The following is a 17,584-nucleotide window of genomic DNA, read 5'->3' on the forward strand; positions in this document are numbered from 1 at the left end:
GTGTGAAATTCAAGTTGCAACCCAAACAAACAAATGAGTTATGGCCCACGTGAACTGATAAGACGTGAATGACTCAAGCAAGGCATGTCATATTTCTATCTTGAAGCCCCATATTTTGTCACGTGTTGAAAAGCCTTTCAAAGGTTAATATGGTGTTTATGAATTTATGTGTACCTTGGAAACTGAAAGGTGATCTTCATTTCAGCATTAATGTCGACAGTAATGTAAACGAAGACAACGTGACAGCACTAATGTTGCTCACAACAGCAGCATTGGAAATAATTGTCAATTATTAAATTTAAGTAATTTCAATTCTATTATAACAAACTGCATGAAGTTCATATTTTTACTGAATGGAAATAAAATAATAACTGGAAAACTTGGTGGTGAGTAGCCGGAATGCTGCGGTGAGTCGGCTCAAGATGGTCAGACAACGTCCCTTTACTTTGCACGCGGTTCGGGTTAAAAAGAAACTCCAAATGCATGGAAGTAATATTTCTGGGAACCTTTGAGTGGTTATAAAAAATAATTTCATTATTTTCTTCACAATTTTGTCGCTGAAGTTTTTACTTGGAATTACAGAACAAAAAAGTGGCCAGCGACGACATTTTCTACTGCACGAATATAAAAAATCTCCACATACTTTATTTGAATAATTTTTAATGCAAATATGCTTTAAAGTATTGATAAATTCTGAGTACCACCGTCACCTATGACAATTAAAAAACAGTGCCAATTTTTTTCATAATGAAAGCTTCAATTTTACGGCATGTTTCAACGTTAGGAATGAAAACAATGTAAAAATTGTGTTTTCACAGAAAATTTGCGTTTTTAATTTATCTAAAATTATGTAAGCAAGTTACCAGTTTTTTGTGTTCACTATCGTATTCTCTACAAAATTTCCTGCAAAACTGCAGGTACCGATTTTACTTAAGCTAAATTTGTAAATCCAGAAATTTGACAACAGCGCGCTCGTATTTCCCATAAGAAAAGCATTGCCCATAAGAGCCCATTGTGTCTTCTGAACGTGAAAACGACTCTAGGAAGCTGCTGCCTGCTATAAGAAGGAGCACCCAGGGCAAAACGGCTAAGTTGATCCCGCCTCCCAGTGTTAATCCAGAAGGAAAGAAGAAAGGATGCAGTGAAACGCCATACTCTCCATCCAGGCCTGCTCTGGACGCTGGCCTCTTGCAACCGGAAAGGATAATCCCAAAGGTGACTACTTCCACTGGCCCCCATATTTGCAGTAATATCCTGCCTGCAAGTATAACGTCTGCAGACCCGGCACGCAAAAGAAGGGCAAGTTCACTTCCGACTTCCCCCGTGTTACAGAATAAGACTGCTACAGCTACTCGACCCCAACATACTGAAGAATCAGAGAAGGAAGGTCAGCCTAAGCAAAATTTCGTTAAGCCGAAGCCCACCCCAAAACAGACTAAAGACGATGATCAGAGGGACCGTGAACGCTTTGAACTCCTCGCCAAAGTTAGAAGGCTGGAAGCACAGAACCGACAATTAAAAAGGGACATAGCCACTATTGAAAATTCATATCATGCCTGGGATAATATTGAAGTGCAAAATTCCCAGAGTGACTACTTAGAGACTGATTTGGTTGTGCCATCGGAAGTGCAAAATTCCCAGAGTGACTACTTAGAGTCTGATTTGGTTGTGCCATCGGAAGTGCAAAATTCCCAGAGTGACCACTTAGAGACTGAATTGGTTGCGCCATCGTGTAGCGAAGAAATTGCCGTAACTACCTTCACCAAAGTGATGCCAACTAATGCCCCTCCAGTGAAGTCCAGCCGACTGTCTACTGGAAATGTAGAAAAGACATTGATTGAAATTTTCGGAGGGAAACCAGTCAAATTTCGCGATGTGCGAAAGATTTTGGGAAAACACAAATTGAAGTTGCCCCACAACAGAAGTTGTTATAGTAAACACCTGCGAGGTGCAGATGTGAATTTTACCTGTGATATTATTTTGTATGCCATTTTTGTGTTGATTCTAATAAAGGCAGAAGTGAACCATGATTTTTTGTATCTGTGGGTACTAAAAAAAAAAAAGTCTCTTTTGATGAAGCACATAGGCCAATGAAAGGGCGTGCTGGAGAGCGGCGGAGCTCTCGAAGCTAGGAAAGCTTCCTCTGGAGATATGAAGGGTATTGCAGATCCAAATAGCTGGTTTGCTAATGTAATAAAAAAGGATTAATGTAGGGTGGTATGCATACTGGTTCACATGTGATTTATATTCTGTGCTCCTTATGTGAAGAAAATGGAAAGGTAAAAGGTTTCAATTTGAAGTTTGCTGCTCAAATCTTTTTCTGCCTAACTTATGAAAATGTATACCATCAAAAGATTTCCCTAAACAGAGGGGGGTATGTAACGTGCCCACCGTTACATGGTGGTATGGTAAAGTGTGGCATGGTTTAGTATAATGATGTATATATATTTAAAAACATTCTGCCGGCACACTGTCGATGGCTCACATGTTAGTTTTGTAAGAAGGACGCTATTGATTTATGTTATCTCTCTTTCGGTCAAAGAATGTGCTCTTTCCATTGTTGTTGGTTTGGAACTGATAAAGAATTGTCTATTTTCTTCTGTATAGAATCGGTAAAATGCAATGTGATTTTAGTTATTTTTATGTTTAGGGATTTTTACCGAGTAGGATTGAGAGAATTTTGAACGTACGGTTTGTATCTCTGATTAAAGTGAGTTGGCAACGCGTACTCATAGTTAGGATTTTCGCCGCCCATGCGCCACTCCCAAACGTTATAAAAGCAGCGCAGACGGGCCGAGAGCTCAGTTGACTGCCAGATGCCAACTGCGGAAGGATTGGAAGATCTGGTCCCCAAGACTTCGGTCTAGGATAAGTCCCCGGCCAGATCTTCCCTAACTGATGTTTCCCCCTTACTGATCCGGTTCCAGGTTCAAACCTCGGACAAGTCCCCGACCGGATCCCTTCTTCAATAGTACCTTGGTTCCCAGGTGCAAACCCCGGGAAAGTCCCCGACCAAGGAACTGAAATGGATGTGTCCCTCACGAACCGGTTCCTAGGTGCAAACCCTGGACAGCCCCCGACCGGTTCTCCCCGTAGATCCTGGTTCCAGGATCAAACCTCGGACGAGTCCCCGACCAGGTTCTCGCACACCGTCTGTCCTGATTCGTTGGGAGGTACCGACGCTTGTCACCTGGCTCACGCCCAAAAGGAGGTACCCGCGGACCCTGTGCATCCTGTTTCTCTAACTTCTATTTCTATCCCCCCCAGTTGGCAATTTTGATAGAGGGCGTTTCTTTCGGTCACGTGGGGTTTTCTTTTATGTAATCACGTGGGACCCTTTTTACTGTTAATTGGTTTTTGTTAATTAGTCACATGGCCCCGGATAATTATTAGTACATTACGGAACTCGCGTATTTGTATCAAGTGGGATAAAGTAGAGTAGTGTGTTGTTCCCATGTGGGCTAAGGTTTGTATTATTATTATTATTATTGGTGCCTAAGTTGAATAAAATTGTCACGTGGCATGAAAACAGGAGGTCCCTAACTGAAATAAACTCTGGCTATTTGGATCCAACTGGTACGGTAATTAACTCTAATCTATCAGGGATAAAATTGTATGCAACCACCAGAGTAAATATAAGGTAAATTATTTTGTCATGTAATAAGTTTGTTAACGGGTCAATGCTTTACCCGGGGGTAGAACTGATTATCATTTAACACAACATTTCTGTAAATACCTTGTATTCACTTTTTGCGGTAAAATATAAATGACCATTGCTCACACTCAAAAAGGATATTCATGTTTTTCATTTTGAGCTTCACTGTTGTTCACGTTTTACCCAGCAAGCCCTGAGATATCTAGAATATGTGTTCAACGACTGGTAAGAAGTTAGCATTTATGGGTAGACTTTTGCCGTCCTCCTAATTGAAGTGTTTAGAGTGTGGTGGGACGTTGCAATTTTTCGTATCAACCTCATGGGATGCCTTTAGATGCAAGGTCCCGGGTGGTCGCCTACTTTGCCCAACCATTGCTACACCATTGTTCATCAGTATAAACCCCAAGGCATGAAATTCCACTCAGGCATTGAACAGTAACATAATCAGAAAGTGTTCCCAAAATTTGTTCAGCAATTGCTTCTGTTTTCCCATTTGTTTTCTAACAGGACAAACTTTTCTTTTCTTTTTGGGCAATGGCTGAATCAAAATAAATTTCACTATTGTGTTTGGGAGCTCAGTTCATAGACTTGTAACTTGAATGATTTTTTTTTTGTTATGTATTTTCCTAATTAATATTATGTGATCCTCAGAATGTACGACATTTATGATATTTTTCAACTTCCTCCCGGACGCTGGACATAAGGCTGAAATGTAGGACATGTCTGGGAAAAACCGGATGTCTGGTAACCCTAGGGATATCCTACTTAAGGATGCAACTTTCTCATCTGACCCTCCCTTGCAAGACTTAAGTATGCATAAATATGCCCTTGTCGAAAACACTCCTAACTTTCCAGACAACCCAATATTTATTGATACGCCATGTACATAAGTGGCCCATTATCACAAATATAATATTCTTTTGTGTATAATTTAACACTGTGAAAATCAGCAGGGAATGCATCTTAAGCTAGCGAGTTTTTGGCAAGATCTTTGTCATCTTTGCCCGTGATAAGAATATCTGTACTACGGTAAGCTGTTGAGTGTGACCAAATGACTTTTGAAGACGTGCGGGATCCCTTCATTTTTCATCAGACGACCATTTCATTTTTCTAACACCTGTATCAGAAAGGTAATAGCATCACATATATCAATCTATGCATACACAAAAGCATTTGAAAATGTGCTTAAAAACACATGCATGTAGATTTGCCTAATTGTCACATCTAAATTAGAAAGTAAATGCAACTATTTTTAGAATACCTTGTGCATTTTTCAGTGGCATGGTGCAGCTTCTTGTTGCCAATTCACCCTGCAAGTAAAATGGCCCGTGATGATGAGAAGTGTGGACATACATAAAATAGTTAGCTAGTCTTATGGGAGTGGTCGCTATGCCACAGTCATTTTTATTTTCACACACCTGTAGCTACTCTTCCTGTGACACCAGGGCCTCCCCAATGGCGCAGTGGTAGCATCCTCGCCTTGTAATCTAGGAGTCCCAGGTTTGATACCTGGTGGAGGCACATAGTGGTTCAGATCCCACTTTAAACTGTAGGTCCAGTCCCGATTAGCCTTTCTGTGCATAAAGTGGACTTAAAACACAATAATTCAATCTTCTCGTGACACCATGCTTTGCCACTCCTTGGAAGTTGTCACTTAGATGTGCTTGATCTCCAGTCATGGAGCCTTCCTAGGTGACAGGGCATTAGGTTTAAGAATTCTACTAAACAGTGGGATAATTGTCCACTCAAGTACATGTTATTTATAGAAACATCAGGTTAATAAGTCCCACATTGTGGCCGTGCAGTCTAAGGTGCAAGCTTTGGGCTACGGAATGCTTGCAGGTTTGAGTCACTTTGGGGAAGCGTAACAACTTTTCTCCTGAGATTTCGGCCTGTGTACGGAACCGGTGGCCACCTGCTGTAGTGAGGAATTTGAGGAGCTATGTATGAGTAGCATAACCTGGTCATACAAAAACTACAACAATGACTGAGGGTTTGTCATGCTGACCACACGTCATCCTCTAACTGTTTGGATGATTACCCACCCACCTCTGGTGGAATTGAAGGTGACAGTCAGTAGGTAGGCACGCCACAGGTTGGGTCAGGTTAATAAATTTTTGAATTTTAAAATTGCTGTGCCTGTATTCAATTTAATAAATGGTATACACAAGGGTTCTGGCAAGTCATGGCAACTATTTTCTTTCAGGACTGGCATGGAAAATCGAAATATACAACTTGAAGAGCATAGTGTATGACACTTTGGAATGTATGAACTAAGCAGATTACGTGTATTAGATGTAGGATGGAGAAGCGAGCTAACATCCGTAAGCAACAGTATCATGCTACATGTGATTATTAGAAAGAATACATTAGCATTACAGGAACAAAAGATGCACACACTATGGTAGGGCATTATTCCTCACAACTTACGCCAGCTACCTGTGGCATTCTCTTGCCCTCTGAAGAAAGGTTATTTTGATAAAATAACACTGTTAATGCCAGGTGATGTCTATTCTGCACATCAGTTGACTGAACAATGAATTACACCTCTGTGTGATACCGTACATCAAACTGCAACCTGGTGGCGTGTGCTACGAACATCATGTTCCCAGGAACATATGGTCATACTGTGGTGGTACTACCTTTTAACTTTGGAAAAAGTAGTTGCTGGACTGACTCGGGGAACATTAGGCAAATTCCCAGTGCACCCTGTCAGCATTTTGCCAAAAAAAACACATTTGGCATCTTTTCATTCATTCCTACTTTTCACAAGGTCACAGATATAGTCAGGATGAAAAAACGAACCACTTTCTTTCCTGTCCCAAGCAGGAAGTCACCCTAGGTGCTCAGGCAAAAGAGAAAAGTAATTGAAAAATATCACTGCAAAGCCCAGTGAAATTATTGGCACCCTATTAAATTAATAATGTTATAAAAAGTGAAACTCTAATTGTAAGTTGTTCCTTTATTCCATACACACTGAATAAAATCCAAATCAACACTTGCATACTGATAAAACCTATTTTGCAAATTCATTTCAGAAGTTGATATGAGATTACAGTATTCATTGTTTTGGATGTTGCACGTTCAGATCCCATGGCCAGTCATTCTGACTCAAATTTGTCATAATTTTATTTGCTCACCCTAGGTGAACTTCAGGCTGTTCTTTCACTTCATTTTCCATTTACTTTCATTGGTCCTTCATCATCACATTCTCCTTCACCTAACACTACAAATAAGTAACTAATTAAATCAACTTACAATTTTTATTACATGTTCTATTAGTTAAAAACTTTCATACAAGAAATGCACAATCTTTACAATGGCACAAATGGTTAATACTGTGTTGGGAAATTAGAAATTTACAAAAAAACTTTATATTTTAGCATTTTTTGCCTCAAAATTCCGAGATGTAGAGTAGCTTTAACGACATATCACTTCAGAATGTTTGAAACTAGCTGCACCTGAACATGTAAAAGTAACTTTTCATAAATATCCAGAATAGTACAACTGATATTGATGAAAACAGGCACTGCCACATCCTTAGCCAATGGCCAAAAAGTGCATGAAATCTGCTTTGTTCTGAATGGGTGTTCGAGTAGGCCGTCCTAGGTTGTCCCTGCTACCAGGAGCAACTTTGACTTCCAAAAGGGCAGGGCCTGTGGCCTCCCGTAGCCATGCTATTTGCTCCAACACCTCAGCCTCTGTCATCGCCACTCTTGCCTGGAAAGAGAAGTATCATGCTTGTGATTTTTATTATAAGATAACAATTATAAACTAATATAAACAAACAACTTTTATTCCAATTTGTCATTATTATTATTATCATCATCATTAGAGCCAGGAAGTTTGGCAAAAAACATTTTTCTCCTGCTGCATTTATTGGTAATTTTTTTATTGATATATGAGGGTGGATCAAATGAAAATGTAACAGGGGCCACAGAATGAAATCAACAAGCACTTGTCCCACTGTTTCACCAAGCGGTGACTACCCTGCTTGTAGAACTCCTTTGGCTGAGAATGGAACCACTTGCGAACATTGTCCATGACTTCATTGTCTGAGTGTAAGCAACGATCCTTCAATGCCTTTTTCAATGGACCAAAGACATGGAAGTCACATGGCGAAAGATCAGGGATATATGGTGGGTGTTCCAATACTGTCCACTCAAACGTTGCAAACATGATCTTTGTAACAGCTGACATATGTGGCTGCGTGTTGTCATGCCGCAAAACCACTCCAGAGGACAACAGGCTGGGCTGTTTGGTCTTGATTGCTGCATGCAAATGGTGGGGGGTACTCCAGTAACAAGTAGCGCTGATTGTTTGACCATGGTCCAGGAACTCGAGGAGAAGGGGTCCTTAATGATCGAAAAAACATGTCAGTATCACTTTGCCACTACACTGCACCATCTTGGACTTCTTCGGCGGTGGAGAGCTCAGATGTCTCCACTGTTGGCTTTGTCGTTTGCTTTGGTTGGAAGTGGTGGCATCAAGATTCATCACCTGCCACAACCTGTTCCGGAAATTGTCCTCGCCATGATATCTCAGAAGATTCTGCATAGACAATCCCATACGGAGGCTCTTCTGATCATCTGTGAGATGGTGTGGCACCCATGTGCACTCACTTTCCTGTACCGCAGTATGTCTGCGTACGTACAAAACCGAAACTCACTCCCACATCCATGCTGATGTCCCTGATGCTGACTTGTCTGTTTGTGCAGATTATCCGGTTGACTTGTATCACTAGAGCGTCCGTGATGACGACGTGAGCTTGACCAGGTAGCTCATCATCCTTCACAGATTCCCATCCCTCGCAGAAATGCTTGTGCCAGTCCTGCACATAGGTCAATGACAGAACATGTTCTCCATAGACTGCCTTCGTTCTCAGCAGCACTTCGCGAACTCCAACTCCTTCTGCCTAAGAAACGAATAACACTACATTGCTCTTCTTTGCTGGCAAACATTCCGCTGCCGCAGGTGAAGCACTGACTGACTGAATGACTGACTGACTGCCTTCAGTAGGGGCTTCCCTCCTTACTTCTCGCTCTACCTTTACACAGGAATTTTTTTTTATGTTGTTGCTAATCTTTTAGAAACTTTTTAATTTCGACTATTTTGTACCCTATTGCCTATTTTGAATTTTAATGCCTTTTCTGCCATTTTCAATGAAATTTTAGATTATTTTTTTTTTAATTTTATAACTTATTTTTCTTTCAAAATGTTATTTATTAGCACATTATGGTGCTGTCAGAGACAATTAAAAAGCTGTAAACAAAGAGATGAAACTCTTGTAGGATCCCTGAAAGGCTTCGAGGAATCGGTGCAACAGCTGATTGAAGTGCCAGGAGGGAAAAGTTATCTGTTGCAGAAAAGTGCAAATGTGAAATTGGAAAAATTGAAAAAAATATGTGATATTCTTATCTTAAGGATGGAAAAGTTTTTGTTGACAATATGAATCCAGCTACAATAGCCTGTTTCATATATAATCCAAATTACTTCTGTCAAGGTAGAGAGATCATTTTCTGTTATGATAAAGCATTCTTTCTGACAGACGGCTACATTTGAAAAGCGAAACTTAAAAAGAAACTAGTGGTTATGTGCAATCAAGGCAAGAAAGGAATTCCGTTTAGATTGTAACTTTTTGAATTAAATTATAAATACAAGTGACTCTGGATTAAAAAGTCACATAAAATTATATTTTTTGGAATTTTGCAAACTGGGAAACCACTTATTATTTGGCAAAAAAGGTAGAATATGAAAATATAAACTGGTTCCTGTATTTTACACTAATTTTAATGCATTTTTTACTTACTTTGCTATTCTGTTCAAATACCAATTAACTGAACTTTATTTGTACTATTAACAATAAATAAGAAGCTTTCTGATCGTTTGTGTATAGGACAGGATACACACCTTAATCTTTTATAATAACACAAATAAAGCTGAAAGTGACAACTACTTGGGAAGCAAAAACGTATTTAGGGGGTCCAGGGGGGTCACAAGGACTTACTAATTACAAAAATTAAATAATGAAAATAATAAAATAACTAAAATTAAATAATGAAAATATACTGTTCTTTATCAAGGGTGATGTGTTCCATAAATATATAGAAATTCATATTGTGAAGAAACTAATTGAATTAAGGTGCTTTTTAAGGGCATATTTTGGCATATTTGGGCATTTCTACGCGATAAAGCATATTTTGAAGGATTTTCGGTCATATTCTTCATATTTTCGCTTTTTCAAGAAATATACAGTAATTTTTCAAGTGGATTCCTTCTTACTCCCATGTTTACTCGAGGTTTTTTTTTTTTTTAACTGCAGCAACATCTTTTTCATTTTTAATTGAAAATTTACAGAAAGTATTCATTGTGCATTTCAACATCAGGGCGCATAAAGTGAACTAAGGCCGTGTCCGGATTGGCAAGTGGACCATACCGTTCTCTCCCGTTGCTCTCGTGTGCCGTCGAAGTCACGTCCAAGTCGTCCGAATCTACATGTCCCCTTGTAGTACAGTTGTCACTTTTCCCGCCAGGTGTCAGCCCGAACTTCACCCACCACGCTCTGTGGTGCAGGCGCACCGCACGGAAGCAGAAGGCAGACACCAAACAAACATGACAATGAATTCCACCTATTTACTACTCATATTAAAAATGTAAAATGCTATTTCATCATTTACAATTTTTCTACATTCAGTATTATCGTTAAAATGTTAAAGTATAACTGAGTTTTACATCGTCTAATCAGTAAATGTTGTCTGTACAAAGTGAAAGTTAGAATATGGCTGCCAAGCGCAGGGTCACAGCGAGTTCAAGCGTGCTTCTATCGCGCCTCTCTGCTCTCCCCTCCGACTCCATGTCTGCCGCGAATTCGGACAACGGAGGTTGGCTGAGTCCCCGGATGGAACAGTGCTCTAGGTGACATCTGCTGCCGATTCGGACGCGGCCTAAAAATATTATGTATATGAAAATATTTCAGCATAAGGTCATAAGAGCATATCTTATTTTGCATATTTTGGTGATTTTTTAGGTAATAAAAATCCTAGCCCTAGTAATCATACTACTTTGAATGACAGTCGCAAAGTATATTTATGAAAGATTTATTACTATAGTGCAGCTGGGCCAGGAACCGACACTGAGACCGCCTTTATAGCAGTGACCCTCTGTTGCCGCGTTTCCCTATGAAGGAACTTGCCGTCGAACAACCAATTAGGCCTAGTATTTAGGCAAGATCGGACAATGTTAAAAATCCCCCTCCACAAAGCAGCCAGTAGGGAAACAGGATTCTGTCAAAATAACTGTTCCTGTGCTGATTGCACACTGGTTAGTACTGTGACTACAATGTAACATTCATAAAATATTACCAGGAGCTTTACTTTTCGTCAACTGGATCTAACAACCTTTATTTTATACTTATTTTCCTGTAGTTTACGGTTATTACAAGCATAAGAAAACAGTTTTTCATTGTGACCTTTCAGGAGAACACACGCTTCCTTCATCAGACATTTATTTTCATTTTGACTAAAGATACAGTTATAACAATGGTTGTTATAACAGGGAGCGTGTGTTCTCCTGAAACGTCACAACGAAAAACTGTTTTCTTGTGCTTGTAATAACCGTAAACTACAGGAAAATAATTCTACAATGCAAGCAATGCGTACATACAAGAAAAACTTTTATTTTATACTTAGTAAATATTCAGTTCTTTGTCTATTTGACATTAATTTCCTTGCCAGGGTAGTTTTTTTTTGTACAAATTTTGCCGACCTTAACTACACGTAAGCCAGATAATTCCTAGGTAAATACGTGCTGTTATCTATTCTTATACCATCCTTTTACCTATTCATGTAATAAAAATATAATATTAATTAATTTGAATATTTTAAGTAATACTATTTTAATTAATCAAATGAAATAATTATTTTTGTTTAATTATTATTTGAGACACTTTGTTTGGACCCCCCCCCTCCCCAACTTCCTCAACTATCAGAGAATTCAAAAGTACGTTCTGATGAAATTTGTCACACTTTTCTACAGTATCCCATTTCTCTATCACAATCAATACGTAAATCAGGATTGGCAATGATTAATTGGTACCCTGATGATCCTCGCTGATAATAGCGTAATGGTTTACTTCAAAGTGTGAGAATTTGTGTTTGTCCCACCATTTTGTCAGTTCGTTTTCCATTGCGATTAACCCAAGAGGTAGAAAAGTGATGTAAAATAACCAAAATAGAAGTAAAAATAGAGAAGACATATTGTGCCATCCTGGTCTAGTCGATAGGGCATCTGACTGCCACATGGGAGACTCTGGTTCAGTTCCTGGGATGGGTGATCTAACGTCGGAATTTTTCCGGTCTTGTCCCCTGAAGAACACGAAAATGTAAGGTTGGAAATAGAAAACTGAAACCAGTTTATGTACAATCACTTCTGTATGCTGATGACATAGCATTAATAACATCAACAAAACAGGAACTACAAAATACAGTAATAGAATGGGCTAGCTCAATACAAGATAGAGAAATGAAAGTGAACCCAAAGAAGAGTAAAGTAATGCATATATCAAAGCATGGAAATGAAGAGAGATTGGAAATAAAATGGCAAGGAGAACAGCTAGAACAAATGAATAGATATGAATATTTGGGAGCAATAATAACAGCCGATGGAAAAGTAGAAGAAGAAATAAATAGCAGGGTTCAAAAAACAAAAAAAATATATTACCAAATAAGTAATACAATAGTAGGGGGAAAAGGAGGTACAAGAAAATACTAAATTAAGGATTTACAAAACCATAATTATACCAACAATGCTCTATGGAATAGAAAGCTTAACGCTCCAAAATAAGCATAAAAGTAGATTAAGAGCAACAGAGATGAAATACCTCAGAAGAGTCGTAGTCAAAACCAGACGAGATAGAATCAGGAACACAAAAATCAGGGAACAGCTACAAGTAGAATGAATTGAAGAGATAATAGAGAGAAGAACACTGGGCTGGTATGGCCATGTCATGAGAATGGGAGAAGAAAGAAAACCAAAACAAGTAATGGAGGCGAGACCGGAAGGAGGGAGAGGAAGAGGAAGACCTCGGATAGAATGGAAGCAATACCTGTCGGAGATGGTTACTAAAAGAGGAAAGGCGCTAATGGAAGTTAAGAGAATGGCACAAGATAGAAAGAGTTTTAGCAGATGGCTGAAGGACCCCGACGCCGAACAGCACGAAGGGGAAGAAGAAGTAAGTCAGTCAGTCCCCTGCATAAAAAGTGGCTCCGAGGCACGCCCAGCCTCAAATCAATAGGTACCTGGGGGTAACCCTGGGGGGTAAAGGTAGCTCGAGCATAGTGCTGACCACATCACCTCCAAAATGACTGAGAACGAGAATGTGTGGGACTCTACCCTTATATCCCCTAAATGTGCCTTCATGACATGGTGACATATGCATGGGGAACTTTACATATTGTGCTGAAAAGTATATTCTTAACCTGGATTGAATCAGGTCGAAAACACCACAAGTCATACAGTATGAAAAGCAAAACCATCAAAAGGTTATTAATATTTTGGGCAGTTGCGGTGATTGGGTGCCAGAACTAGAGGGGAGAAGGACAGTTTACTTTCTCTTGGTTGACAAGCCCTAGTATTAAGAGGACATAGTGCAGGAGCAAGAGTGGCAAAAAAGTTGGAGGGCAACTGCCAATGCTACCCCTGGGTATATTGAATCTCTCATCAACAAAAGAGTAAAATGACAGCCATGAACGTTGCGAGGAATTGCGTTAGGTGTTCAGGTCGTTGACATACAATTAAGAAGTGACAGTAGTACGTTGGCTGGAAATTTAATAGTGATCACAGCAGTATCTCCACAACCCATGAATGTGTGTTCAAACCCTACACATATACAACTCATGCTTATTGTTGCACGCTACTCACCAAGTACCCAGTGGACAAAATTTAACAACCTGCATCAAGTCCTGCAGAAGAAACAGTGTCACTTTCTGAGTATTCCACCCATTATCCACAATGACAATCGGAAAAAGGAATGGGGGTTATTGAGTCAGATATTTGCTCATCTAGAGATTCATGTAAAAGAGTCTGGACCCCAAAATCAGAAAATTAATACTTACCTTAGACAAAATCCATTAAGGACTACCTTGTAGTCCCAACCTGCGCAACGTGCAGGGACTATGGACATGTTGCAAGGCATTGCAGGGGGGGAGAGGTGCTGCGACAGGTGTGGTGAGGTGGGACACGAGGGGGAACAATGCAGGAGGGAGGGACAGCAAAGGATATGTATACCCTGCACTAAAAGAAAAAGAAACTGCAACAAAAATCCTAAGGAATGCCCGACAATGAAGTTCTTTTTACAAAGGCTGATCGAAAAAACGAACTATGGAGAGTAATAATAATAATAGAAGAAAAAGCAAAAACACTCCCAGCCGCCGACGTCGAAATGCGGCAAGAGCGGCGGCCTACGAACTCCGAATAAGACAAGAACTTAGGAATATAATAAATCATACGTTTAGAATCCCGCTCTCACTACAACTGTCTAACTCAACCCCAATAGGCGAAATATCCTCCCCCCCCAACCTACCAATACATTAACTTCCTTCTTTTTCCCACCTCCATGATGCGGGGCTCTCCTACTGTTCATTACCAACCTTTATTGAGCGAGAAAATCCCTGGTCTGAAATTATGTGCTTTTGTTGTTCCACCTCCCTTTAAGGGATCCACGTGTCTAGTCGATCCAGCCTCGCCCCCTGAGTCAATTCTCCCCTCACCACCACCCACCCCTCCAGAAACACCCTCGATTGCCTCGTCAATGACTTGTCTAGGATCCCCGGATAGCTATGACCATTTCCCCACAGACTCTCAAATGGAGACACATATCCACCTCCTTCAACCCCCCTCCCCACCAGACACACTAGAAGTCCATTCGAATTCAACAATGAACCCGGAAGCAACTCCCTTCTGTCCAAAATCTAAATCACCAACTGGAAACAAACCCGACAATATCCAACTTCGAACGTCACATAACCCAGATTCTCTTCAACCCAAAGAAGATACAAAAGTAAGGTACCCAAACTTCACAAAGCCTATTATGATGGAAATAAAGAACCCGGACCCACCGGATCTCCCAATTTCCCCGATTGATCCCACCCGAATATATCAAAAGTTCGAACTAAATCTCCAATTAAGTCGACTTGAAGAAAAGGAAAATCTAATAACCGCTCTCCGCCTGCTCGTCCGTCTGAAACAAGATGGAGGAAAGCAGATTGCCTTCCCGCATCCGGAAGTCGTGGACAAAATGCTCCTAAGATGCAGCAATATCCCGGTGGACCCTGATAAACTGCATGAATTATTAAAAATAGCATTTGGATGACGAGACCTAGAATTAAATTTGGAAGAAGTATATGCATATTTTGCTAGGAGTCATGGAAGAGTTGTACAGAATTCGGCGAACCCATGGCCTTTATGGACCTCGGTAGTACGTCATTAATTAAGGAACACGAAAACAAACTGAAGATGCTGCAGGTAAACCTGAACGGTGCGGTGTTAGCGACTGAAGAAATCTTTACATACGCTAGAAACAATAATGTGGACATGCTATTACTCCAGGAGCCATATTTCCTAAACGGGAAGATGATCCATGCCCCTATTGGAGCAAGGGTAATATACAATCAAGACCAAAATACGAAATCTGCAATAGTGTCACTTAACAAGGCTACAACCATTTTGAAAATTGCACACTTTTCCGACACGCATATAAATTGTATAGAAGTAAATCATGGCAAACTAAATTTTATAATAGTAAATTGCTACTGCCAATACAGCCACAATATTGAAGTGTATACTGCCCGAATCAGGAATGCCTGCCTAGCGTATCCAAATCAAAAACTGCTCTTAACACTCGACAGCAACGCTTCCTCTCCCCTATGGTTTGGAAAGAAAATAGATAATAATGGAGAAAAAATGATGAATTTAATAGCGGAACTAAATTTAATAATAGAAAATATTCAGGGAAATCCACCTACATATAGAGGACGAGCGGGAGCAAGTAGCAATATTGACTTAACATTGACAAATAACAGAATGTCGAAATTAATAGAAAATTGGATGGTGCATGATATGATCACAACCAGTGATCATAATGTGATCTCCTTCAATGTGAGATTAGAATCACCACAAGCAGAAATTGACCAACCAGCTCCGGCGTACAATTGGAATAAGACCGATAAGGAGATCTTACTCGCTAACATCAACTTACCAAAAAATCCCGGACCATGGAAGAGTACAGATGAATGGGCGAAAATTCTAACAAAAAATCTTCAGGTCGGAATAGCGGCTTCAACACCGAGAAGATTACACAATACCCGGAAAAAACCCTGGTCTACAAATCTCACCAAGCTCAGAGCCAAAATGCGAAACTCCAGAAGGCAATACCAGAAAACAAATATTCACAACAGAGGAGTATATTTAGAGGCATATCGCAGGGATAAAGCCCGCTACGCAGCGGAGCTGAAGGATTTTAAATACAAAAACTGGTGCAAGTTCGTTAAAAACAACCTGGAACGGGACAAGTGGGGATTACCCTATAAAATAATGACAAATAAAATAAAAGTAGAAGAAAGTATTACAACACTAAGAAAACCAGATGGCTCTTTTACAAGAGACATGAAGGAGACAGGAGAATTGCTACTACATGGATTGCTGCCGGATGATGAGGAGGAAACCGACAACGAAAAGAACAAGGAGGTTAGAACAAGCTGCAGACAATGTCCAAATTCCATACCCATTGTACCGTTCGAGCCGGAGGACGTCATTGGAGAATTGGCAACTATGAAAAATGGTAAAGCACCAGGGCCAGACGGAATTCCTGCAGAAATTCTTAAACTATCCGCCCCCGAAACAATTAACTTCATAACGGCCCTGTTTAATTTGTGTTTGATTCGCAAGGAATTCCCTGCATCATGGAAAGAGGGAAAACTTGCCGTAATTAAAAAGGAAACCAAGAACGACGAAAAAAGTTTGAAGTCGTATAGGTCCATCTGCCTCCTCAATACTATAGGGAAATTATTCGAGAAAATGTTAAACAAAAGATTGCAAGACTTTCTAACCATGTGTGGCAACACAGGTAGCCAGTTCGGTTTCACAAAGGGCCGATCGACGGAAGATGCAATAAACGCCCTGAAAGAGGAAGTTACAAGATCAAACAAGAAAATAGTTGTAGCTATCTTCGCTGATATCAGCGGCGCCTTTGACAACCTCTGGTGACCTAACCTGTTTCAGACTTTAAAGAAAATAAATTGTCCAGGCACACTGTTTCAAATTTTGGAGGACTATTTTAGAAATCGCAGGGTCTCCCTGAGGATAGGCGATAACAAACTAACAAAAACCACGACGAAGGGATGCCCACAGGGCTCAGTGTTGGGTCCTCACCTGTGGAATATTAACTTAGAACCTTGTCTTCGTACCCTGGGTGAGAATCCGGACGTGATCAGAGTTATAGCCTACACGGATGATATCGTCCTGGTCTGCGCTGACGACTCTAGAGCTAAGGTGGAACGCAAGGCAAACAATGCTTTAAAAACCTTGGGAGACTGGTGCAGAGACGCTAAACTAGAACTGTCGGCAGAGAAGACTAAATATCTTATCGCTAAAGGCCATCTTAGCACCAGCAGGAATCCATCCATTAGGATACTGTGATCAGCTATACAGAGATCGGTCAACTTTAAATACCTCGGCGTGACCATGGGAGAGGGTATAAAATTCGGAGAACATATCAAAAACATTACAGCAAAGGCGGAAATGGCAATGGGTAAACTCACCAGAGTGGCATCCCAACAGTTTGGCCTGAAACCAAGCACAATCGAAGCATATATCCGAGCAATATACTACTCCATTGTGACTTACGCAGCCTCTACCTGGTTTGAGAGTCTAGCT

General features: G+C 40.2%; 1 protein-coding gene across 3 annotated transcripts in view; it reads right to left on the reverse strand.

Annotated features, from left to right (window-relative positions):
• Positions 1–6,899: 6,899 nt before the first annotated feature.
• The window catches only part of LOC146000035 (phosphonopyruvate decarboxylase-like), a 70,996-nt gene continuing 60,311 nt past the window's right edge, over positions 6,900–17,584 (reverse strand). For all 3 annotated transcript variants that reach the window (XM_083137351.1, XM_083137352.1, XM_083137349.1), the window contains exon 9: positions 6,900–7,375. In XM_083137351.1, coding sequence (XP_082993477.1) covers positions 7,196–7,375 — 180 coding nt within the window. In that variant the 3' untranslated portion in view covers positions 6,900–7,195. The remainder of the gene's footprint in view (positions 7,376–17,584) is intronic.

The sequence above is a fragment of the Lepisma saccharinum genome, chromosome 16, assembly GCF_977018435.1.
Source record: "Lepisma saccharinum chromosome 16, izLepSacc3.1, whole genome shotgun sequence".
In the NCBI taxonomy this organism is placed as follows: Eukaryota; Metazoa; Arthropoda; class Insecta; order Zygentoma; family Lepismatidae; genus Lepisma; species Lepisma saccharinum.